Source organism: Myxine glutinosa, chromosome 6, assembly GCF_964187855.1.
Source record: "Myxine glutinosa chromosome 6, kmMyxGlut1.1, whole genome shotgun sequence".
In the NCBI taxonomy this organism is placed as follows: Eukaryota; Metazoa; Chordata; class Myxini; order Myxiniformes; family Myxinidae; genus Myxine; species Myxine glutinosa.
In genome coordinates, this window is record NC_136266.1 from 56,241,047 (window position 1) to 56,268,269 (window position 27,223).

The 27,223-nt window shown below is 46.3% G+C and overlaps 1 protein-coding gene across 2 annotated transcripts in view; it reads right to left on the bottom strand.

Annotated features, from left to right (window-relative positions):
- Positions 1–27,223, bottom strand: part of LOC137429804 (SKA complex subunit 1) — a 97,941-nt gene that overhangs the window by 42,311 nt on the left and 28,407 nt on the right. For both annotated transcript variants that reach the window (XR_010984950.2, XM_068120060.2), the window contains exons 2-4: positions 26,726–26,842; positions 25,179–25,303; positions 24,068–24,168 (exon numbers count right to left, since the gene is read on the bottom strand). Coding sequence is in view for 1 of the 2 variants with exons in the window: in XM_068120060.2 (XP_067976161.2) it covers positions 24,068–24,168; positions 25,179–25,303; positions 26,726–26,842 (343 nt within the window). In the remaining variant the exon portion in view is untranslated. The remainder of the gene's footprint in view (positions 1–24,067; positions 24,169–25,178; positions 25,304–26,725; positions 26,843–27,223) is intronic.

Sequence of the window (27,223 nt, forward strand, 5' to 3'; positions counted from 1 at the left end):
GGATGGTCCTCGATGGATCCATCAGTTTGTCAATGATTTCCCTTCTTCAAATTGTTGCTCAGTAATTACTCAACAGATACTGTTGAGTGTCCACAGTGTGGACTGTGGATACTGTTGAGTAGGGGAGCCATAGAGTACAGTGTCCACAGTGTGGACTAAACAGTGTGAAGTAAAATTTCCACTCGTTTATGAGAATATACATGGCATTGCTCTTTCAACCTTGTCTGGCTATGGTCAAACAAGCTTAAAGCTAACAAAAAAGCTGGGAAGACAAAAAGGCCAAAGAAGAAGAAGAAGAAGAGGAGGTAGAAGAGGAAGAAGCAGAGCTTATACAATCTGAGTTAACAGCGTGGCTTACTTGCAATTGTGATTATATCTATTCATTATCCTGACGTCTGTCCAAGGTTGCAGGCACACAAATCAATAAAGTGCTTTTGTGTTTATTCAAATCAAGAAAACAATGCAATTGGTTCTGCATAAAGTATTGGAAATGGCAGAAATCCATTATCATGCCATGGCTCATTAGTCCTTCTATAACGTGGCAATAAAATGAAGAATACCTTGGTGCCGAGAAAGTAAACGGTTCCCATTCCCCTTTGGATGGTCCTTGATGGACCCATTAAGGCTATATATACCTTGAGAATATGGTTAACTGGGAGGATCCATTTTGCGAATGATGTATCTAACAACAGGTTGGTAATAACAGCGCAGGCTTTGATTGGACCAATGGGCTTCCTCCCGCACGTCAGAAGTTCCTTGTAAGGAAACATGTTAATTATAACGTATTACATATTAAAGAGAACCGGTGTGTACCCCGGTTTAGAATAGGTACACCGTATCCCTGCGTGCCGTAAGAGGCGACTAAAAGGGTTGGCGTCATGAAGGGCATCCGGCCATAAAAACATTGCCTCAAAAAGAGAACCATGACAATTACAACTGCATATGGGCAGGGTACAGCCAGAAGTACCCCGTGGGGGACCACACTCCTTCTCGTCAAACCTCAAGATGGGGAATCCGATCGAAGTAAGGGTGGAAATCACTCCATTTATGACGACGAAACGTCTGATGCCCGACGTGGAGATCGGTTTCTGAGGTTTGGGACATGGAATGTAGGGACAATGACAGGGAGATCAGGAGAAGTGGTGGAAGTATTGGTCAGAAGAAGAGTGGACATATGTTGTGTGCAAGAGACGAGATGGAAGGGAAGTGGTGTGAGAATGGTGAAGGGTAGGCAGGGCCAGAAATACAAGTTTGTGTGGCAAGGGTGCCCGGAGGGCGTGAATGGTGTTGGTGTCCTGTTTTCTGAGGAGTTTGTAGACAGTGTGGTGAGTGTGACTAGAGTGAGTGAAAGGTTGATGATGGTGAAAATGATGATTGGAAAGCTCTTGGTGAACATCATCTCGGGATATGCTCCGCAGATATGCTCCGCAATGAAGGTGTGGAGGTTGAAAGAGGTGACAGTGAGGGAGGCATTAAAAGAGAGGCTGAGCATGGTGGAGGATGATGTGGTCGAGCTTGAAAGTGGTTGGATGTCAATAAAAGATAGTCTGTTGGGAGCCGTTGGTGAGGTATGTGGATGGACAAAAGGACCACCGAGGCACTCGGAAACATGGTGGTGGGATGATGAAGTTGGAAGGAAGATTGACGAGAAGAGGAAGAAGTTCAAGGAGTGGCAGAAGGCGAAGGGTATGGGGGCAGAAAAGGCAGAGCATGAAAGTTATAAGGCAGCCAAGAAGGCGGCAAAGAAAGAGGTAGCAAAGGCACAGAAGGCATGTAGGAAAATGTTCGGAGAACGCTTGGATTCGGAAGAGGGTCAAAAAGCGGTATTCAGGATTGCAAAGCAGATAGCGAAAGAGAGGTGTGATGTGATGGGGGTGAGTTGCTTGAAGGATGAAGTGGGACAAATCGTTGTGGACCTAGATGGAATTAAAGGAAGATGGAAGAGATATATGGAAATACTGTTGAATGCAGAGAATGAATGGGATGGCAACATAGAGAGTAACCCAGTTTTAGGACCGGCAGAGAATATAACCGAGAAGGAAGTTGAGGAAGCCATAAAAGCAATGAAGAGTAGAAAAGCGGGAGGGTCGACGGGAGTTGTGGTAGATATGTTGAAGGCAGCGGGAAATTGCGGTGTGAAGAGAATGACAGAGATCTGCAATCTGGTGGTGAAAGAAGGCCGCATTCCACTGGATTGGGAACTGAGTACCCTCGTCCCTTTATACAAGGGGAAAGGTGACCCTCTGGACTGTGGCTCGTATCGAGCGATAAAGTTATTGGAGCATGGAATGAAGGTATTGGAAAGGGTGTTGGAGAGGAGGATAAGGAAGAAAGTGAAGATTGACGAAATGCAGTTTGGATTTATGCCAGGAAGAGGCACGACAGACACGCTTTTTATTGTGAGGCAGTTGCAGGAGAAGTATATGGAGAAGAGGAAGAAGTTGTTTCTTGGGTTTGTTGATCTGGAGAAAGCATTCGATAGGGTTCCACGTGAAGTATTGACATGGGCATTGAGGAAGTTAGGAGTGGAGGAATGGTTGATCAGAGTAGTGATGGCAATGTACAAAAGAGCGCGCACAGCTGTAAGGACGAAGGACGGGAACAGTGGTGAGTTTGAGGTGAAGGTGGGAGTTTTTTTTTTTGTATACTGAATCGAGGCTCGTGAAAGAGCTAACATTAACTTCACAAACAAATCGACCAGACAAACAAAATACACAAAAAGAGGGAGCGGAAGACAAGATGGGGAGAAATGGGGAAGCACACACACACAACATCCGAGAGCAGGGAGATGTGTGGAAGGGAGAGGGCCCGGGGGGAGGAGGTGTGGGAAGGGGGGGGGGAGGGAGAAGTATAAAGCACAAGGACACCAAGGACTTCCAGGACAAAAGTTGGTATTTCAAAAAGTGGAATTGGGGTGAAATTAGTGGGGGTAGAAAAGATCAAGGTTTTGGATGGGGGAAGATAAGAGATGGTGGTGAACAGCTGTTTTAAAGACTTGGAGGGTGGAGTGGGATTGAAGAGTGAGGGAGTTTGTTCCAGAGGCGGGAGAAAAGAGGAATGAAAGAGTGAAGGTGAGCAGAGAGTCTTGATTTTGGCAGTTTAACCAAAAGAGGGTTGCAGGCAGATCTTGTGCGACCTGTAGGAATAGTTGCGGGACAGAGCCCAGAGAGAGCTGGGGGGACAAGGCCGGAGAGGAGTCGGTAGAAGACGGAAAGACCACCAACCTGCCTGCGGTGAGTGAGTGAGAGGCCCTTGGAGTTAGCTTCATCGCGGGAGATTCCATTGATTCTGAATGCTTTGGTTTCAACAGCGTGAAGGCGAGCTAGGTGTGAGGCAGGAGCACCAGCCCAGAGGGGAGAGCAGTATTCCATTGAGCTGCGGATGAAAGCCTTGTATGTGGTGAGGAGCTCAGGTGTGCCAAGGAAGGACTTCGCACGACGGAGGATGCCCAGTCGGCGACTGGCTTTGGAGGCCAGATTTGAAATGTGGTTTTTCCAGGAAAGATCATGGCAGATAGTGAGACCCAAAAGCTTGAGTGACAGAACTTCTTGGAGAGGATTATTCAGAAAGTGGATGGGAGGGTTGTCCAGTCGGTCTTTTCGGAGAGACATCGTAAGAGTGTGAGATTTGTCAGGATTGAAAGACCAGTTCCACTTGTTTGCCCAGTCTGTGATTTTGTCAAGGTCTGCAGAGAGTGAGGAGGCTGCAGACTGCCGATCTGAGGGATGAAGAATGGAGCGACAGAGAGTAGAGTCGTCAGCAAAGAGATAGAGAGGATTTTCAAGAGAGTCAGAGAGATCATTGATGAAGACCAGAAAAAGCACAGGGCCCAGAACACTGCCTTGGGGAACTCCAGCCTGAACAGGAAGAGGAGATGAGAGAAACCCATTCAGGGCCACACGTTGACTACGACTAGAGAGGAAGTCCGCCAGCCATGCGTGGAGATTTCCATGGATACCAAAAGAGGAGAGTTTGGTGAGCAGAGCGGGGTGCCAGACCGTATCGAAGGCACGTGATATGTCAAGGGAGACTGCTCTAATTTCCTGTTTGGCATTGAGGACCTCCATCCATTGTTGAGAAAGCAGAAGCAGCATGTCCAGAGTGGAGTGTCCAGGTCTGAAACCAAATTGATGATCAGAGATCAAGCCATTGGAGAAGAGGAAAGATTTCATATCTGAAGCAATGATGGATTCCATGACTTTGCTGATAATTGGGAGAAGGCTGATTGGTCTGTAGTTGCTGGGATCTGTTTTTGCACCTTTTTTGTGCAAAGCGGTGATGTTGGCAGATTTCCAAGCAGATGGAAGATGACCTTGAGCAAAAGAGAGGGTGAAGAGAACAGAGAGGGGGAGTGAAAGAGCGGAAGAACATGATTTTAGGACCCGTGGGCTGATGCCGTCAGGTCCAGTTGCAGAATCAGAGTCGAGGGTTGACAGAAACTTTTCCACCTTGTCAGGAGGAAAGGACACAGAGTCCAGGAGCAGCTGGGTACGACTGGGTACGGTGGGTACAGAGAGGGATGGGTTTGGGACACAAGATTTAGAGGCAAACACAGAGTTGAGGCATTCAGCTTTTTCACGTGCGGAGTCAGCCGTGTGGCCATTTAAGGTGAGGGAGGGGATGGAGGGGGAACAAACACCAGAAACAGATTTCACCAGATGCCACCAGGATTTGGAAGAGGGAGACAGACAAGAGAGTTCAGTCCTGAGGACGGAGAGATATTGTTTCCTGGCTCTCCTGAGGGTGGACACACACTTGTTTCGGGCTTTGTGAAAGGAAATGAGATTTCCTTCCGTTGGATTTGCTTTCCAGGAGACGACAGCAAGTTGTTTCTGGGCAATAGCCTCACCACAAGATTCCGTGTACCATGGACGGGAGGAAGGGTATGACAACTGAAGACGAGAAGGGATAAATCTGTGCATGAGAGAGAGCAATTTAATTTGGAAGAATTCCCAGGATGAGTTGATGTCAGAGGCAGTAGAGATGGGAGACCAGTCCAGATGATTGATGGCTGCTTGAAGACCGTGCCAGTTGGCCTGAGTGAAATGCCAGACTTGTCGACGCTGAGGAGCCTCTCTGAAAATGGTCAGAGAGATGTCCACTTTAACAAGCACATGATCAGAAGAGCCGATTGGAGCAGAAGAAGAGCAGCAGACATTTTCAGGGAAGTTAGTCATAACCAAGTCCAGAAGAGAAGATTCTCCGTTGACTGAGATCCGGGTTGGGAAATTGACAGATTGTGTCAGTCCCAGTGACTCACAGAAGTCCTTTGCTGAAGAGCCATGGCTGGTGAGAGAGGTACCCACCCCCAGCCAACTGGCATGGTGACAGTTGAAATCACCACATATGAGGAAGAGAGAGTTGGGATGGGTAGATAAAAGTTGGTCCATATTATCAGACAGCGAGATGTAGATGGAGTCATCACTGTTTGGTGGACGGGACAACACGCATATGAACAAAAGGTGGGAGCGAAGGGGAACCCGTAGCCAAAGGTATTCCTGGGGGTGAGGTGGAGAGAGGGCAGTGCAGGGCGAGTGAGGAAGAGAGTTTTTTATAAAGATATTTTATAAAGAGTGCATCAGGGATCGGTACTAAGTCCACTACTATTTGTAGCTGTGATGGAGGTGCTGGCTCAGAACGTAAAGGAGGGTTTACCGTGGGAGTTGTTGTATGCAGATGATCTGGTGTTGATTGCAGAAAGTATGGATGGACTGAAGGAGAAGATGAACAAGTGGAAGGAATGTATGGAGACAAAAGGTCTGAAGGTGAATATCAGAAAAACGAAGGTGATGGCAAGTGGTAAAGCATGTGGTGAGGTGGAAAGAACTGGGAAGTGGCCGTGTGCTGTGTGCAGGAAGGGTGTCGGAGTGAATTCCATTCAATGTACAATGTGAGCTGAGTGGGTTCATCAAAAATGTAGTGGTTTGAGAGGGTCATTAACCAGTGTGGCAGCTACATTCAAGTGTAAGGTGTGCACAGAGGGAGCTGCAGATGGAGGAAATGTTGAGTTGGATCTTGGAGATGGCGTGAAGCTGGAAGGTGTGAAAACATTTTGTTACCTTGGATACATGCTGAATGGAGAAGGTGGATCAGACTCGGCAACGGTTGCTCGAGTGAGATGTACATGGAAGAAGTTTCGGGAACTGAGTGGCGTGCTGACGAGGAGGGGAGTGTCATTGAAGCTGAAGGGAAAGGTGTATGCTGCATGTGTGAGAAGTGTTATGATTTACGGGAGTGAGACATGGGTAATGAACGTAGAGCAGCAACGAAGGCTGGAAAGGGTGGAAATGCGAATGGTTCGGTGGATGTGAGGAGTATCGTTGAGATAGAGGAACACAAATGATGAATTGCGAAAGATGATGGGAATCGAGCCTGTGATTGATGCTGTGAAGAGAAACAGATTGAGATGGTTTGGTCATGTGTTGAGGAAGGATGAAAGTGACTGGTTGAAAAGAGTGATGGAAATGAATGTAGAAGGAAGTAGAGGACGGGGAAGACCGAGAAAGACTTGGCTAAAGATGGTCGAAGAAGAAATGCGGGCAAGGGGGTTAACAAGGGGAGATGCAGAAAATAGGGCAAAATGGAGAACATCGTCATGGGGACCGCAAGGCTAACCCCCGCTCTTGCAGGGAAAATGGCCTTAAAATGCCTGTTGTTGTTTGTTGTACATATTAAAGAGCACCTGTAAAGCACATGCTCACAAATGCAACACCGCCATGTACACAACAAAAACTAGAACGGCACTCTTCGACGTGGCGACGTCGACCGATATGCCCTCGCACACATTATTACATCATCTCAAGTGTCACATTTTGCCCCCACATGACCTCTGACCTTTGATGCAAAAATCTAATCAGTTCATGTTTGCATCATAATATATTGTTGCGGGTCTCAATGTCGGCCTTTTTTCCCCTTAAGAAGGGGAGATTAATCCCCTTGTGTGCGACTGACCGACGTGAGTCCTGAAGTTGCCCAGCTCCCTCCGGAGAGGCAGGTGAGCAACCTCGTTCGCGACCGTGGACAAGATGTTAATTGCCGAGCGGATTAGCAGCCGCGGCACGAACCATTAGCAAGTACTAGACCTGATTCTTGAACGTTGGCCAAATCGTGCCACAGGTATTCAATTGGGAAAAGACAAGGACGAACGGATGTGAAGGAAAGAAGGCAAGGTAGGAAGAACAAATATAATTTATTACTAATATTTACACAATCAAAGGAACCAAGGAAGATGGAAAGATACGAAAATAAAGACAGAAGGATGGAAGGATCAGAAGACACAGTGCAATATTAACTTACCTATTCAGTCTTACTTAAACCCCAGGACAACATAAAAGATGGACGACAGTCAGACTTACACGGGGAATGATGATAGGAATGACAGGAACGAATGGCTGGAAGGGGAGGAAGGTTCAGCTGGAGTTTTGCTCCCGCCCGGGACATCGGGCTCAACCTCGACGGCCACCGATGCCACAGCAATCTGGTTCCCGCATAGCAGCGGGTCACAGGGGGGGCCGGACTACGGTGGTCTCAAAGCTGCGGTTGGTTCACTCAACTCTCTCAGTGCTCACTCCTCCACTGAACTCAACTCTCTCCCAGTGGACTGCGCCGCGTGACGGGTTTTATAGCGCCACACCCTGGAACATTCGCGAAACTGCCCGATCGTTCTCTCTCCGCCCTCAAGCCAAACCCCGCGTGCTTGGTTGGTTGATCGGGGCTGGCTCACTCCTCCTTCCTATGACGAGGTGGAGACACGGCTTTCTTCTCCGAGCTGGCCGCGTGCGTAATGGCGGCGAATGCAGTTGGTAATGCAGGCAATACAATTGAAAGAGGATTCTACCTTATTTCAATTCAATGCAATGCAGAGTCAACTAATGGGAAACACAGCCTTAAACTAATACACATAATAAGGAAATAACTATTTCGAAGGGTATATGGTGGCCTACGTGCATGTATATGGACTAAGAGGACGACCTTTGACCTTTACACTAAGGAGGTATTTACAAGGAATCATTACATTTTACAGAGGGTGATATTTACAACAATTACACAGGATTCTCAAATCCGCAACACTGCACCCTCATCCTCTAGGCACGTTCCAGGCTTATAAAACTTTACTTAGTGTGACACGTAGGTGTAATTCCTTCTACAATTAACCTGGCCCTGAGTGTGACAGTTTTAAAACACAAATAAGTATGTCCCTCTGCTGCATTGCACCCTACCTAACAGATTCATGCCCACAGGATAACCGAATTGCGGAATTGTTCTCAAACTACATTCGACGCATTCGACGAATCGCTGAGAGAAAAACAAACCACAAGGTCTGAGACGGTACGGTAGTCTAAGCCTACGATAGACCTGAGCCTCGTCCTGGAGGTGGGGTTGCTATCTTTATAAAAAACTCTCTTCCTCACTCGCCCTCCACTGCCCTCTCTCCACCTCACCCCCAGGAATACCTTTGGCTACGGCTTCCCCTTCGCTCCCACCTTTTGTTCATATGTGTGTTGTACAGTCCACCAATCAGCGATGACTCCATCTACATCTCACTGTCTGATAATATGGACCAACTTCTATCTACCCATCCCAACTCTCTCTTCCTCATATGTGGTGATTTCAATTGTCACCATGCCAGTTGGCTGGGTATGGGTACCTCTCTCACCAGCCATGGCTCTTCAGCAAAGGACTTCTGCGACTCACTGGGACTGACACAATCTGTCACTTTCCCGACCCGGATCTCAGTCAACGGAGCATCTTCTCTTCTGGATTTGGTTATGACAAACTTCCCTGAAAATGTCTGCTGCTCTTCTTCTGCTCCAATCGGCTCATCTGATCATGTGCTTGTCAAAGTGGACATCTCTCTGACCATTCTCAGAGAGCCTCCTCAGCGTCGACGAGTCTGGCATTTCAATCAGGCCAACTGGCACGGTCTTCAAGCAGCCATCAATCATCTGGACTGGTCTCCCATCTCTACCGCCTCTGACATCAACTCATCCTGGGAATTCTTTCAAAGTAAATTGCTCTCTCTCATGCACAGATTTATACCATCTCGTCTTCAGTTGTCATACCCTTCCTCCCGTCCATGGTACACGGAATCTTGTGGTGAGGCTGTTGCCCTGAAACAACTTGCTTTCGTCTCCTGGAAAGCAAATCCAACGGAAGGAAATCTCATTTCCTTTCACAAAGCCCGAAACAAGTGTGTGTCCACCCTCAGGAGAACCAGGAAACAATATCTCACCATTCTCAAGACCGAACTCTCTTATCTGTCTCCCTCTTCCAAATCCTGGTGGCGTCTGGTCAAATCTGTTTCTGGTGTTTGTTCCCCCTCCATCCCCTCCCTCACCTCAAACGGCTTAACGGCTGACTCCGCACGTGAAAAAGCTGAATGCCTCAACTCTGTGTTTGCCTCTAAATCTTGTGTCCCAAACCCATCCCTCTTTGTACCCACCGTACCCAGTCGTACCCAGCTGCTCCTGGACTCTGTGTCCTTTCCTCCTGACAAGGTGGAAAAGTTTCTGTCAACCCTCGACTCTGATTCTGCAACTGGTCCTGACGGCATCAGCCCACGGGTCCTAAAATCATGTTCTTCTGCTCTTTCACTCCCTCTTTCTGTTCTCTTCACCCTCTCTTTTGCTCAAGGTCATCTGCCATCTGCTTGGAAATCAGCCAACATCACCGCTTTGCACAAAAAAGGTGCAAAAACAGATCCCAGCAACTACAGACCAATCAGCCTTCTCCCAATTATCAGCAAAGTCATGGAATCCATCATTGCTTCAGATATTAAATCTTTGCTCTTCTCCAATGGCTTGATCTCTGATCATCAATTTGGTTTCAGACCTGGTCACTCTACTCTGGACATGCTGCTTCTGCTTTCTCAACAATGGATGGAGGTCCTCAACGCCAAACAGGAAATTAGAGCTGTCTCCCTTGACATTTCACGTGCCTTCGATACGGTCTGGCACTCTGCTCTGCTCTCCAAACTCTCCTCCTTTGGTATCCATGGAAATCTCCACGCATGGCTGGCGGACTTCCTCTCTGGTCGTAGTCAACATGTGGCCCTGAATGGGTTTCTCTCATCTCCTCTTCCTGTTCAGGCTGGAGTTCCCCAAGGTAGTGTTCTGGGCCCTGTGCTTTTTCTGGTCTTCATCAATGATCTCTCTGACTCTCTTGAAAATCCTCTCTATCTCTTTGCTGACGACTCTACTCTCTGTCGCTCCATTCCTCATCCCTCAGATCGGCAGTCTGCAGCCTCCTCACTCTCTGCAGACCTGGACAAAATCACAGACTGGTCAAACAAGTGGAACATGTCTTTCAATCCTGACAAATCTCACACTCTTACAATGTCTCTCCGAAAGGACCGACTGGACAACCCTCCCATCTACTTTCTCAACAATCCTCTCCAAGAAGTTCTGTCGCTCAAGCTTTTGGGTCTCACTATCTGCCATGATCTTTCTTGGGAAAACCACATTTCCAAGCTGGCCTCCAAAGCTAGTCGCCGACTGGGCATCCTCCGTCGTGCGAAGTCCTTCTTGGCACACCTGAGCTCCTCACCACATACAAGGCTTTCATCCGCAGCTCAATGGAATACTGTTCCCCCCTCTGGGCTGGTGCTCCTGCCTCACACCTTGCTCGGCTTCACGCTGTTGAGGCCAAAGCTTTCAGAATCATTGGAATCTCCTGCGATGTTGTCAACGCCGAGGGCCTTTCACTCACTCACCACAGGCAGGTTGGTGGTCTTTCTGTCTTCTACCGACTCCTCTCCGGCCTTGCTCCCCCAGCTCTCTCTGTGCTCTGTCCCCCCAATATTCCTTCAGGTCGCACAAGATCTGCCTGCAACCCTCTTATGGTTAAACTGCCAAAGTCTAGGCTCTCTGCTCACCTTCACTCTTTCATTCCCCTTTTCTCCCGCCTCTGGAACAAACTCCCCCACTCCCTTCAATCCCACTCCTCCCTCCAGGTCTTTAAAACAGCTGTTCACCACCATCTCTTATCTTCCCCCATCGAAAACCTTGATCTTTTCTACCCCCGGTAATTCACCCCAGAGTCCTTGCAGTGTTCATATGTTTTAATCCTCTCCCACCTCCCCCCAAGTCCTCCCGATGTCCCTGCTCTCAAATGTTGTGTTTGTGTCCTTCCCCTTCTTCCCCCTCTCTTTTGTGTCCTCCCCCCTCTCTCCCCATCTTGTCTGCCGCTCCCCTTGTTTTTTGTGTTTTGTGTGTCGGTTTGTCTTTTTGTGTGATTAATGTTTGCTCTTTCACGAGCCTCGATCTTGTATACAAAAAAAAAAAAAAAAAAAAAAAAAAAAAACTAAACATGTACGGTGGGGGAGCATTATTTACAAGTGACGCTAATTGTATTTACAAAACGCAACCCAGGACCTGCGATTGTTCTTTTGGGGGGGGAGACAGCCTGCGCTGCATCGACGCACCAGCACCTACAAAGAGCACCAAAGCACCATAAAGCACCAAAACGCACCGGAGTGCACAGTCACCACAGTTCAAATAAAACAAAGAAAACCCCTATTGGTGGTCTTGTTCTTCGGCTCCCTCTGCTGGCCATTGTTCTTCCAGATGTCTTTCTTGTTCTTCTTGCTCGCGGCCTATTCGGACATAAAAATAAAAAATGCACAAAACGTATCCGTTTTTATTTATGGCCCACAGGGGCCGACTATGGGTGGTTCACCTGTGTGGCATAGGTGCCACGTTACCGAGGTCCGCAAGCAAGATCTTCCTCTGGCCAACCTGGCCGGTTCCAGCAGAGGGGCCATGCCCCAACCCGTGGGGTCCATGAGTGGTGCTCAGCCACAGACATGTGGTCCATAAGTGGTGCATCGATGCAGGCAGCTGGTTGCGGGGGTTCGGGCACACAATGGCGGACTCCCGCACGCTCCCCTCAGTGCCCAGAGAGCACGATCCATGGGTCGGGGAAGGAAGACAGAGAGGGCAGGTTAGCGAGGGGTAAGGTCACAAGGGTACACATCAATAAAGGCAATGCAAGGTGAGGTGCGCCTGGAGACCGAGCGGAGAAAAGCTCGTCCCTATCGTACGTCATCCCATCCGTCACCTGTTCTACCCTTGCCCCTTACCCCCGTATGTACAAAAATCTACACCTTTACAAATCCGTCACTACGTCCCGTCCTCCCCATATTTCCCCTATACGAAATTCGTCACAATCCCACTCATCAAATTTGCCATAAATTCAAATTTCTCATCAATGCCTCATAAGGAGGAAGAGATGGAACATCAGCACATTGTCACACCCACATCATGATGCGTCTCAAATTCCAAACATTTGCACAACAATAACAATAAAAACATGGCATGGTGTGGAGTTCTGTCACCCCAGGTGAGTGGATGTAGATGGTGCGAGGAGATTTCAATCCTAACTACTTCCTAAATGACATTAACACACTTTACACGACCCGGGATCTTTCCCTGCCAATCCATTGGCCATCTTACTCTATGCGGTTTTAAGAACCAAATTCCCATTGACCAAACTGTGGTGCTTCCTCAATTTGGGGTCTCACTCCCCCGATTCACCTCCCTGTGCCTTTGCACAATTTCAGGACTGGGTCGTGTCGCTCTCCCAGCAGGTCTACCTACCTGCACACCTCCACCACTGCAGTTGCCTCCGAGCTTACCTGCTCCTTACCCTAACCTATCTACCTGGGGAAGGCCCTCTGGCACTCTCCCCACTCGGTGCCCTCTCTGGCACTGGGCTACCCGGGTCCGTCCTCCGGCTCCTCGGGCCAAATCCACAACAACTCTACCGGCTCCCAGAGCCCAACTGCGGCCTCACCTGGCCGACATCCTAACAGTGGCGGAGTGCCCATTTAACTACACACACTAACAGGCCACACGCCCAGCCATTTCCACGTCACTAATGCACCCATCCAAACACCATTCTTCCACACGCACCACAGATGCCAATATCCAACCACAATTTACCTACTCCCTCTACCTAACTCTTAAACTACCCTCCCCGGGTATTCGTGATGGGGTCCATCCTCCCCATACACACCTTCGCACCATCCACTCCACTCCACAGTTTCCACCATACTCACTCCACACCATTCATTCCATACTCCATATATTCCATACTCCATGTATTCCACACAACCATTCTCCATACACCTGTATTTGCACACCTGTGCCATCACTCCTGGTGCTTCCTGCACCCTCCTTCCTCCAGGACCATTTGCTCAACACAACACTCAATCACCATTACTCAGTCATACACTGCTCCATACACTTCCACGCTCAATACAACTCACAATCACCTCACTCTTTTCACAATACACTTCCGAATACACTTTCAATTCTCAAACACACGGCATCATCTGATCTACCTGGTGTCCTTCTAACTTGGTGCTCCCCATCTTCCCTTTAAACTAAGCACCTCCCACGTCATTAACAACCATTCTAACCTCTCTATGTCCCGGACTACCTGTCCAATGTCGCTACTTACCTCTACCTATGGTCATCTCTAGGTCCCTATACATTATCCTAACCCTCCCTCGGCGAGCTTACACTGCCATAAACCCCATAAACCTATAGCTCATGTGCCCCGTATGATGTGAGGGATGGTGGATTTGCTATCCCTCCACTTCGGACATCTCTCACTACCAATTTTGCCATCAAATTCCAACCAATCAAAATTTGCCAATCAATGCCAATCATTCTACCAACCATCAATCTGCCAATCAAATTTTGCCAATCACAAATTCCCTATCCCTACCAAATGTCCTTTACTTGAGCCTCGGTGCATCTTTACATTTTCAAAGCCGGCTTCGCGGAGCCGAGCAATGAATGCGGGTGCTTCGTTGCCGGCGGTTGGGTCCGTCCGGCATGCGGTGCAGGGAAGGGGGCTTACTCGGGCCGAGATTCCATGCACCATCTCGGCACGGAGTCGTCCGATGGCCCGACCTCGCCCTGCCAGAACGCCTCAACCACAAGGGGTCGCCGTGCCGACCCTTCCTACCGGGCGGCCCGCTCCGCTTAGCGGAGCACGGATGCGACCGTTTAGAGCGAGGCTCGGCGTGGATCCCGCACGGCGGTTCTTTCGAAACCACCGTGGTTACGATCCCCGCTGGTTCCCGCTGCACACAAAGCCCGGCACGAACCGAGGGCTCGCTTCGGCTAAAAGTCGACCTAACCGCTGCTCTGTTTAACGTCGATGCTTCACTTGCATGCTCACTCCACGCGTCCCATTCCTTATTCACACATCCAGGTGTCTCCATACACTCTGTCATTGCACCTTCTCTTACACACCCCCCAGGTACACTCATTACGCTCACAGACTTCGTCACACACCTGACCACCGCACACCTTGGCACACAGTCGTCGTTCACACACCTTATCAACACACCTCTTTGCGCCAACTCCTCGGTCACATCCTCTGTGACAACCACGGGTGTGCACTCATCGGCATACCCAATCACGTGCTTCACTACCAACTCAAGTGTGCATTTCCACACGCGCTCGACCATTCCAGGTGTGCATTCTTTCATTCCAGGTGGACATCCTCTCTCACCTCCTACAACCAACTCGTGCTCCGTGTCACTCTCACTACTCTCACCACCGTGCTCCCCCGCACCTGCGCCACGACCAACTCACTCTCGACAGCACACTCACTCCTCGGCGCGCACTTTTTCCTCACACACCCCATAGTCGGACATCCTCGCACACCTCCTCCTTCACACTCTGTACCTGTCGCACACCTCACCATTGGTCCCTCACAAACACCCGGGTCGACACCAACACCCAAGCCGACTGAATCTCCCCTCACACCATATACATTTCCGAGTATATCGCCACTCACCTCGGCACCTCGTCTTCGCTCCTCCTCCGCCACCTGCAAACTCTTTATTTGGTCAGTAATATAAGCACATCATCACGATTTGAGCACAGACCTTGTACATATTCCATCACCTCCTCCTTTATCTCTCTCTTAGTTTCCCTCCGTCTCTTCTTAATTTCACTCACCCCCTCTTCCACATCCTCTAATTTTTGCTTCACCTCTTTCATTTCCCGGTGCGCCCCCTCAATTTCTTTCTCTAAGGCCACCTTGATCGTTTCTATGTGCGTCCTCACCCCCCGTTCTTTCGTCTCCATTGCCTCTGTTACCTCGTCCAACCTCTTTGTCAACCCCTCATGTACCATCTGACATTCCCTCTTCGTCGCTACGAGTTCTCTTTTTATCTCTTTCTGTGTCGCCTTCAACCCCACGATTACCGCAGTGTTCTTCTCCACTTGCTCCACTAATTCCTTTTGTCCCACCGTCAGCTGCTTTACTCCCCTCATCAGATCCTCTATTCCCCCCTGTAACCTAGCCGTACTATTTCTCACCTCTTTCTCCATACGCTCCTCACCTCGCTTTATCTCCTCGCGTACCCCCGAGACCTCCTCGCCCACACCTCGTCTGATCTCCTCCCCCATTTCTCCCATCTCTTTGGTAGATGCTGCCCTCATCTGTTCCAAATCATTCCTCTGGGCATCCAATTTGGTTTCTAACCCGATTTTCACCTCCTCTATCTGATCTCCCATTTATTTAATTTCCCGGGCGGATTGCTCCCCTATTTCCCTCAATTTGCCTTCCATAGTGTTTTCTAACCCTCCTAACCCATTCTTCACCCCTTCCATCTGGTTCTCCTGGGCAGCCATTCTATTTTCCAACCCCGTTAACCCCTCCTTCATTTCCCAAATTTGATTACCCATGTCCTCTAGTTGACCCCCCAATTTACCTTCTAGCCCTTCCAACCTGTTGTCCAACCCCTCAAATTTGTCTAAACCCTCAAATTCACTGTCTAAGCCCTTAAATCTGGCTTCTAGCCCCCCGACTTGATTTCCCATATTACTTAACCCGTCTCTCAATTGCTCACTGGTACCCCTTGCTTCGTCCCTCATTGCTCCCATTGCTCCCATTTGGCCTCCCAGCCCCCTGTTCTCTTCCATGAAGGCCCGCATTTGCAGCATGAATAGGCCCCAGTCCATTGGCGGCGCTGCTACGGTCACGGGTGCGGCGACATTTGGTGCCGCTGCAACCCCGTGCGCGAGGGCACCATCTTGTGCGCCTGAAACCTCTGCAACCACATCCTCACTGCTCTCCTCCTCCATCATTACTCCCACCTCCTCCCTGGGGTCCTGGGTTGATTCTAACCCCTCTTCTAACTCACCCACCAGCATCCGATCGCCTTGACTATCCATGGCACGATTTTAAATTTAGGATGTTAAATAAAATCAAATCTTGGGCCACTCGTAATTTTGAGTGCGTTAAGCGCACTTCAGGTCCGAATCTCGCTCCTGACACTCATTGCTGCGGATCTCAACGTCGGCCTTTTTTCCCCTTAAGAAGGGGGGATTAATCCCCTTGTTGCGACTGACCGACGTGAGTCCTGAAGTTGCCCAGCTCCCTCCGGAGAGGCAGGTGAGCAACCTCGTTCGCGACCGCGGACAAGATGTTAATTGCCGAGCGGATTAGCAGCCGCGGCACGAACCATTAGTAAGTACTAGAGCCGATTCTTGAACGTTGGCCAAATCGTGCCACAGGTATTCAATAGGGAAAAGACAAAGACGAACGGATGTGAAGGAAAGCAGGCAAGGGAGGAAGAACAAATATAATTTATTACTAATATTTACACAATCAAAGGAACCAAGGAAGATGGAAAGATACGAAAATAAAGACAGAAGGATGGAAGGATCAGAAGACACAGTGCAATATTAACTTACCGATTCAGTCTTACTTAAACCCCAGGACAACATAAAAGACGGACGACAGTCAGACTTACACGGGGAATGATGATAGGAAAGACAGGAACGAATGGCTGGAAGGGGAGGGAAGGTTCAGCTGGAGTTTTGCTCCCGCCCGGGACGTCGGGCTCGACCTCGACGGCCACCGATGCCACCGATCCCACAGCAATCTGGTTCCCGCGTAGCAGCGGGTCGAAGCTGCGTGTCACAGGGGGGCCGGACTACGGTGGTCTCAAAGCTGCGGTTGGTTCACTCAACTGTCTCAGTGCTCACTCCTCCACTGAACTCAACTCCGCTGTTCCTCCTCCACTGAACTCAACTCTGCTGCTCCTCCTCCACTGAACTCAACTCTCTCCCAGTGGACTGCGCCGCGTGACGGGTTTCATAGCGCCACACCCTGGAACGTTCGCGAAACTGCCCGATAGTTCTCTCTCCGCCCTCTCAAGCCAAACCCCTCGCGCTTGGTTGGTTGATCGGGGCTGGCTCACTCCTCCTTCCTATGACGAGGTGGAGACACGCCTTTCTTCTCCGAGCTGGCCGCGTGCGTAATGGCGGCGAATGCAGTTGGTAATGCAGGCAATGCAATTGAAAGGGGATTCTACCTTATTTCAATTCGATGCAATGCAGAGTCAACTAATGGGAAACACAGCCTTAAACTAATACACATAATAAGGAAATAACTATTTCGAAGGGTATATGGTGGCCTACGTGCATGTATATGGACTAAGAGGACGACCTTTGACCTTTACACTACGGAGGTATTTACAAGGAATCATTACATTTTACAGAGGGTGATATTTACAACAATTACACAGGATTCTCAAATCCGCAACAATATACTTTATACCAAGTTTGGTCAAAATCCCATCACTGGTTCACAAGTTAGTGTCACAACAGGATTTTTCCCTAACAGGATGTTTGACTTTACATCATTATACATACTTGTACCAAGTTTGACTTAGTTCCCTTCAGTCGTTATCGCGGTAAGAAAAACCTATCCCGAAACCCGAAAAAAACAACCCGAAAACATCATTCCTCTGGCGACTTCATCGGCAGAGGCATAAAAAAAATTTATCAGTGAGGAAATGGTGACTAATGAAGCCTGCTTTAGATTGGAGAGGTATTCTAACTTATGGAAATCTCATCTTTAGAAAGCAACAAGCAACCATAATCATCTCCTTGCTACTATTATAATGGTAACAAAAACAAATGACAACAGGCACACGGGACAGACAGCCATATGAACAACCCGAAAAGATAATGCCTCTGGCCTTCAGTTGCAGAGGCATTAAAAAGTATGTAGTAAAATAAAAAGCAAAAACTCTTCTAATTGGCACAAGTCTGACATCCCATTAAATAGCAAAGTCCCTTCCAATTTCATGGGGACATCTAATGAGGAGCGAGGGTATTAGCCGATAGGCAAGAAATTGAGTTATTCATACAGTTTCGTAGCTGTCTTTATTATGAGGGGGTGGGAGGGTGCTGCCTTTATTTGGCAACATCTTAGTGCCAAATCCTAAGTTTCCATGAGGGCATTTAGAGTCAGGCATAAAGCCTAATGAGTCAATGGGTTAGATTGAGATAAAGAATATTGATAAAAGGAAGAGGACAAGGAATTTTGAAAGAGGGAGGGGGGAGAGGGGAAGAGTAATAGCTTGGAAGACAAGGAAGGAGGTAATTACATTAATGAACAGGATTTAATAATTAAATTGATATATGTGGGAAAATTACATTCCCAGACCAGAAATCGAACCCAGTCCTCTGGAAAACCGAACCAGTGCTCTGACATCTGAGCTATCTGGGCGACCCTGACTGAGCATGCAATTTTTCCCACACATAGAATTGCCACTCTCTTTCCGTCAATGCTTCCAGGGCACTCGCTGCCAACCATAGGAGCACCAACGGCTTGAACACGAGAGGGTCTTCCTCCAATGGGGGGACAAATCCATGTCCTCTATTATAAACAACACTGGGGGCATAGTGAAGCAATTAGATTAATGAAGAGGATTAAATAATTAAATCGATATACATACGTAGTGTGTTCAAAAAGTATCCGACCTTTATTTTTCGTGCGTAAAAAAAAAGAAGCTAGGGAGGCGTTGATTGGTGCACGTATGTAGGCGATCCTAATGCGCACGCGTGAATTTTTTTCCCACCTGCAGAAGCTGTCATTCGACGGCAGACCGCCGATGAGTGAGGACATGTAAGTGAGCGCCGTCGGATTTTCGTTTTTGACAAAATGACGGAAAAACTTGAACAACGCTACTGCATCAAATTTTGTGTTTCATCAAACTTGCATCAAAACTGCAACTTGGTTTCTGGGTCGTACCCATAAACTCAGGACTCATCGCCAGTGATCACTGTGTTGAGGAAGCTGGGATCGCTGTTCACAGTCTCCAGCATGTCCTGTGCGATCTCCAAATGGAGTTGCTTCTGCTCAATCGTTAGCAGCTTTGGTACGAACTTCGCTGAGATTCTCCTGAAGCCCAAATCCTCCTTCATAATGGAATGAACGGTGTTGAATCTTGCGGATCGTTTCCACTTGGGAATCGCCAAGCTTTACACAAAATTTGATGCAGTAGCGTTCAAGTTTTTCCGTCATTTTGTCAAAAACGAAAATCCGACGGCGCTCACTTACATGTCCTCACTCATCGGCGGTCTGCCGTCGAATGACAGCTTCTGCAGGTGGGAAAAAATTCACGCGTGCGCATTAGGATCGCCTACATACGTGCACCAATCAACGCCTCCCCTAGCTTCTTTTTTTTACGCACGAAAAATAAAGGTCGGATACTTTTTGAACACAGTAGTATGTGGGAAAATTACATTCCCAGACAAGAAATCGAACCCAGGTCCTCTAGAAAATCGTACCAGCGCTCTGCCATCTGAGCTATCTGGGCGACACCTGACTGAGCATGCAATTTGTGGGGAATTTTGTATGTATGTGTGGCAAAAAATGCATGCTCGTTCTGGCTCTCGACTTGAGTGGGCACTGTTGTCTCGGGTGCGGTGGTGAGGAGATGTGTAGGAGCTTTGGAACTTTTGCAACGTTGGAGGAGGGGGTGTTGGTTGACGGTGGTACTCTTCGGAGACAGAGGAGGTCGCGAGCGAAACAAAGAAGGATCCTGCCTGCTTGCCTAATGCCGGCGACTGGCTACGGGCACGATTCCGCGCCATCTTGTGCGCTTCCCACGCGGTGACTCTGGTTCGACGACCAGCAAGCCCTACCAGCCATTTGGGGATGCAAAGCTGAGTACCGGCCGATTATATAAGCGCATTTTATTTTTTTGATCTTTCCCTTTGTCTGTAATCGGGTCCGTATGGAGGGTCCCTCACCGTAAAATAACCACCTTTAGAGGCCATTTTTCCCCGCAGAGCACGGCTTGGCCTTTGTCGGGCACCGTGGTCCGCTTTTTGAAGCAATGTTTTCTGGCCGGATGCCCTTCCGGCCACCAACCCTGTTAGTCGGCTCTTGCAACACACAGGGAATTACCAGTGAACTGGTACTCACTTTGCCGACTTCGGAAGGATGACAGGCTGAGTCAAACCCCCAGCGTTAGTTCAGCGATCGGCCGGGATTCGAACACAGTATCCTAGAATCCCAAGCGGTCCCTCACCGTAGCCTATTACTATTAGTTTTACCTCAACATTGTTATTGTCTTTGCATTTTTTTCATTAAATTCATTATTTGTTGCATCTTACTTTTGTAAGATGTGTCCGTTTACTCGTTTGTGGGTTCGAGACATACACCCCGTGGCGGCCGTCCGTTCAGGTAAGGCTTCGGGTCTTTCCCGCACACGCGAAAAGATAATCTCGCCAAGTTCGAACTACGCCTCCAAGTTAAAGCAATGTTTGGCTATCTGCCACCTGTGATCTTAATCACTGGCAACACGACAATACATTTTGGGGGTATTTTTTCTTCATAACTATACAAAGCTCACACCAATTGATGGGATGAAACATCATGTTGCACCTTTAAAAATAGCACAGGTATGGTTGAAAATCTATATTTAACAGGAGTGTCTGTCCGTCTGTCTCCAAACGGCTCTCACAGTTTTGGAGCTAGCCCCACCAAACTTTGTGGACTGTATTGGAGTCCCAGCGAGTGACCTAAGGTAGGTAGGTGGGAGGCTTCATAAATTTCTCAATACAATTATGATTTTGACCTTCGATACGTGCAAAGTGTTTAGTAACGATCCTTTCTCAATGGCAGATTCATCTGTATTGCTCATCACGTGAGATCGGAGTCTATATTCGTTTACCTCACGAGTGTTTGTAACATTGTATTTGTTATATTAATGCTATGCAGCTATAGTATCAATTTGTGATTGGAATGATGCTTTTTGAAATGAAAATATAGGGAGATTTAGATTAAAGCAGAAAGAGAAAATGATGCAAGGGTTACCACCCTTGACATTCTTCCCTCGACCAATGTTCAATCCAAGCTCTTCAATTAACCATTATTTCAAAACTCTATTTGGTGAGTGTGAGAATGAAAATGCCTTCATTCAACAGTTTATAAATGCCCCAATAACAAAAGTGTTCCACTTGAGAAACGCCGCCAAGGATAGCTGGATACGTGCTACTGCTCTGGCTTTGACGGTTGGCATTAGATCGTGTCACAGAGTAGACAGCTTTATGAAATCGGTACTTCGCATCTACTGTGCCTCACAAGTTTGGTCAATCAACCCTCCCGTACCCACCTCCAACTCTTCTTAACCCTTCCCCAACCTTTGTCTATCTGGTTCTCCTAGTTTGAAACTGAATAGTTTTGGCCGATCTCTAGCGTTTTCTGGGAGCAATTGGAAAATCCTGTATGTGCAATGCTTAAAAATCGCTTTTCCTGCTTTGTCCTCCTCTGTACCATGCTTACAGTCCTGACAAATACCCCTCCCCTTTACCATATTTGGGGTTGGTACTATAGACAGCCTGTGCCAAAGCATGTTGGGGATCTCCAATGGAGAATTGCACATTGGATCCTACCTAATAATTCCCTTATTGACCGCTTCTAGCAAGCAGTAAGTGAGCAATGTCCATTTTGTGGACAAACTGAAACCTTGCCCCATGCATTTGCATGCTGTAAATCGTCTAACTCCTTTATTTATTTATTTTTTATGCCACTTGCACGTCTTTCCTTTGTTTTGGGTTTTCCTGCCTTTACCTTTGGCCCCAGTGGGCCTTTCACGTCAACAACAATCTTAATTCATGTTTTCCTTTCACCAGCCAAGTTAGCCATATATAAGACTAGAAAGTCAAGGATACACAATGATTTGTGCAGTACAGACATCTTGGCAATGTTTAAAGCTCTCTGTTTCAAAAACCAAACTTGAGTTGTTGCTCTCAGTTGAAGCTCTTTGAGAAACAGTGGTGTATAACAAATGCTTTTTGTAAAATATTTGAAGGTCAGTTAGTATTTACTATTTAATTACTTTTTCCTTTAAACCCTCTTTATACCCTCTTAAAATGCTTATATTTTTGTTTGCTTATCATGTAAAGCTGTGTGCAACTGTTGTGCTCGTCTCCTTTGAGTCACATTTATTTGTTTTTTTTAAATATACTTTTGTAATAAAAGGACATAAAAAGTCTCTGTCTCTCTCTCTCTCTCTATCTGTCTGTCTGTCTGTCTCTCTCTCTTCTATGCACGGCCACATCCTTTAAGTTACAAATTCCAAGCTCGGGGTACAAATACAACTTTGTGTGAGGGGTAACATAGGCTATGTGCCCAAGGTCTCATGCGGGGTGTGCATAAATACTCTATGTAAATGTGTACCGTGTAGCGCCACCTGATGGTGGTGGCAGAGAGTATTACAATTCCCTTTTTAACCTGGACAACACTGGGGTTAAAACACTCTTCGCAAGGGTATATTTATTGTGGCAAACAAGACTAATGGCCCGTCAGCGAAGCAACAGGTAGTCTCCACTAGTTGTCTATAGAAATGTAATCAATGAGCCTGTTGGTATTTTCACAGGTGTTCCAAAATAAACAAATAAAAATGAACAATGATGCCATCATACACTATTCAACAATAGCTAGGCTAACGTGATATTACAAACCAGACAGCACAAATTCACCGAGGAGCACAGACAATCAGTTCAGGCCAACATTAAACACTTTGAGAACTACCCATGGATACAAAAAAAGCATTTTAATTATTACGGTCGATACAAACACATTGCAAACTGGAACGGCACTCGGTAGAGCACATAACTCCACCAGGCTGAACAGTTTATGTTTTGCATCCCACTGATAGGCCTGATCTGCAGGTCAAAATGAAATCGGCTTGTTCTTGTCATCTACCCAACCGTCCACAACCTTTTGAGACATTGTGCTAGATATCTTTTTGGCCCCATCTGTCAATGGTGAATCACAAAAAAAAAAAAAAAAAAATTACATATCCGAGAACGGATTTTCACCAAAATCTAATCAATTCGTCCTTGTCAGAAACCCAACCTATCCACTAAGTTTCATCCGAATCCGTCCATCACTTTTTGAGATATCCTTCTCGCAGGCAGACAAACAAACAAGACAGACAGGGGTGAAAACATAAGCTCTGTCCACCTTATGTGGCGTAGGTAACTATATTTGGAAGAACACTTTACCCTGCACAGTTTTGAGGAAAAAAAAGAACTTGAGCGGGGTCTGTGAGCAGCAAATAATTTGATTAGTCATGATGACATAAAATTACATCATATTTTGGCCAAGTACTGCTAAACAGAAGGGTTTTGAAAGTGCCAATGAGGCGATTTGTGTTCTACAAGTGTGGGGAGTGAGGTAAGGGATGAGGGTAGGGAAGAGAGGAGGCAGTGTTCAATTATATAATTAAATTGAAATAAAATAACGATTATAAAGGTTGTTGAAAAAAATAATTTCCGGAAGTTTACCGCCGTTGATGCAGCATAATTTACACTACCTTATCTAACCTGTTACATTAGTCCTGCATGCCTGTTGTTGGTGTCCTTTATGACGTCCTCAAAAACAGTAAGTTTCCTGTTTGGAATAATTTTCAATTTTGGTTTCACTGCCAAACAGGCAACACAAAGGATAAAAATGATCTCACTACAGTAATTATCAATTATGTGCACTGCAATTTCAACAATTATCTGCACAAGCACGATCGGGACAACTTCATAGCCAAAGTACTGCGAACTGCATGTTTGTTTTCTGATTTGTGTTCACAAGATAACATTCAATTGAAATCAAGTTATTCCTCAATCATAAACTGACGTTTGTGGACAGACAGACAGACACAGACAAAGTGAACAAATTGATTAACCTCGCTTTTCACTTTGCACATGATAAAATAACAAATAATTCGCACAGAACACACCTCTCATCTGCAACATTTATTTTTCTGTCAGTGAAGGAAGGAATGTTCTTGAACATGTGCTGCAACCGTCCATAACATTTCTCCTGTTCCTTCTGAAGCGTCTACAAAAGCAAACACAACAGAAGTGTACAACAAATAAGATTCACAGATATCAATAAATTCACCTTGCCATCATATAAAAGTGAGCAAACTGCTCTAAAATATATCTATCTATAATGCCAGTAATCTCTGTGTGTCTGTCTGTGACCGCTGTTTCTCGACAACCACGGGTCCGATATACTTGAAACTTGCCAGGTATATTGCTGGGGACCCGAGGATGTGCCTTTTCAAGGTTTCATATTAATCGGACAAGTAGTTAGCGAGCTATGTCCAAAAAACGATTCAACCAATCAGAGAGCAGCGAGCTATAATGACCAAACCATTTCATGAACCAAACCATTTCATGTAAATAGGGGGGGGGGGGGATTGTCACCGTACTCGCAAGCCGTTCGCTTTGGCTTTGCGAATGGACAAAACCATTTCATGTAAATAGAGGGGGGGGGATATAATTTTAGATATATATATAGTACGGGCATGCCCTAGTATATATAATCATAATAAAAAGCACCGGAGATGTTGGTCATTCAAGTAGATAAACTGTAACGGCACTCGTTAGAGCGCATACCTCTGCCAGGCTGAACAGTTTACACTTTGTATCCCACTGATAGGCCGGATCTGGATCCTGATCTTAACCAGAATCAAATGGGCTTGTTCTCATCACCGAACCAACTCATCCACCGAGTTTTGTCACAACTCGTGTACAACTTTTGAAATATCGTGCTACACTGTAAATCGCTTGTGGCCCCACTCTCAATGGTGAATAATCACTTTTTAAAATGCTCGGGTATGAATACAGATTCGGATCTTCACCAAAATCTAATCATTTCGTCCTTGTCACATTTTCAACCTCTCCATCAAATTTTGTCTGACTACATCCATAACCTTTTGAGATATCGTCTTCGGAGACGGACAAACAAACAAACAAACAGCCAGAGGTGAAAACATAAGCTCCGTCCACCTTGGGTGGCAGAGGTTATAACCCGTTTTTTAAAATCCATACAAGTGCATTTACCTGCAACTCTGACAACTGCTCCTTTCTGAGTGTCACCAAATGTTGCAATTCTTCCACCAGCTCCTCCACCTCATCAGCCTCTTGTCGTAAAGCCTGAATATCCCGAATGCAGGACATATCTCTCTCTGTGGACACATACAACGCATTGAAATAAAGTTCCTTTAAGAATTTCAAAATGAAATACCGAACTAGAATGGCATTCGGTAGAGGCTGAACTGAAATAGAGGCTGAAATACCGAACCTCCGCCAGGCTGAACAGTTGTTTTGTATCCCACTGATAGGTCGGATCTGGATTCCGACCTGAACCAAAAGCTAAGCGGCTTGTTCTTGTCACTTACCAACTCTTACCCTTACCTAATCTGAGATCAAGCCATTGGAGAAGAGGAAGGATTTAATATCAGAAGCGATGATGGATTCCATGAACGTGCTGATGATTGGGAGCAGGCTGATTGGTCTGTAGCTGCAACTCATCCACTGTGTTTTGTCATAAGTCACCCACAACTTTTAGAAATATCATGCTTGATATCGTTTTTGGCCCCATCTCTTAATGGTGAAGAATCACTTGATATATATATTTTTAATTATCATATTCAGATCCAGATCTTCACCAAAATTGAATAAATTCTTCTTTGTCACACACCCAACCTGTCCACCAAATTTAGTCTGAATCTGTCTACAACTTTTTGAGACATCCTGTTCACAAACAAAACAGACAAACAGACAACCAAGAAAGACACCGTGCAGAGCACAATACCTGCAAAATCCACCGCGACCCCACCCCCCCAAAAAAGTTTGACCTTGAGTTTACCTTTGACCTTTTGACCTCAAAAAAGTTTGTTTCCCAATTCAGTGATACACTATGCAACTGCTCTTTAATCTTCAGGTTAACAGGATGAAAATTGACGATTTTTCAGATGGAAATTAATGATTTTAGAAGTTTGACCTAGAGTTGACCTTTGACCTTTTGGTCTTAAAAATAGTTGGTTTCCCAATTCAGTGAGGCACTATGAAATTGCTGTTTAATTTACAAGTCAATGGAATGGAAAATAAATATTTTAGAAATTCGACCTCAAGGTGACCTTTGACCTCGAAAATCAATAGGCTTATCAGTTGTGACTACCTCTACAACTATAAAGTTTCATGACGATTGGTTTTGAATAGTGACCTCTAGGCGATTGACAAACACAAACAAACAGACAGAATAACAAAGTCGACCGACCAATATACTTGAAAAATCTTTGATTTTTTTTTTTAATCTTTGATTTTTCAAGTAACAAAGACAGGGGTGAAAACATAACCTCCATCCACCTTCAGTGACGGAGGTAATAAATATATCTGGTATAAAGGATACAAGAAAGTCCACCTTGACAAAACATTCAGATATCAAAATAGTATAAAGCAGCACAAATACTACTACTCAAATATAAAAATAGAATTATTCAGATATCAATATACGAGTATCAGATATCAAAAAAGGCCAATTATAATTATACTTTCCATTGTGAAAGTAAATTCTACTCTGCCCAAAAAAAAGTTGTGAAACTAACCAAAACCTTGTAGCTGAAGTAATAGCTTGGTTTTCTCCATTTTTCTTTTCATGTGCAAAATAAACAATTCATAATTGCAGTCAGGTCCAGAACCTCCAGGTAAGGATGAACAAGGTACTGCAAAAGACACAGAACATAGTCTCTGTTCAAGATCACAGATGACATTAAAGTAAAACATTTTGTGGGGAAGAGAGGGGGGACGAGAGGGGGGAAGGGAGGAGATGTGGAGGGGGCGGGGGGGAAGAAGGGGGGGGAGGAGCAGTTCAAAAATTGGAATATCTACTCTTTAACACCTGTATATCGAAGAACAGGTAAGGGTTCTCCACACTATTCAAAATACCTATACATCAATGTATGTTCACTATCAAGTTTCGGATTTGTCATGGAGGTTAAATTTTTTTATTCAATTAAAAAATGTTGTATTTGCATAAATGTGATGGAGGTAAAATGTTATATTTTATTCAAATATGAATTAAAAAATTCAGTAGGCATTTTGCA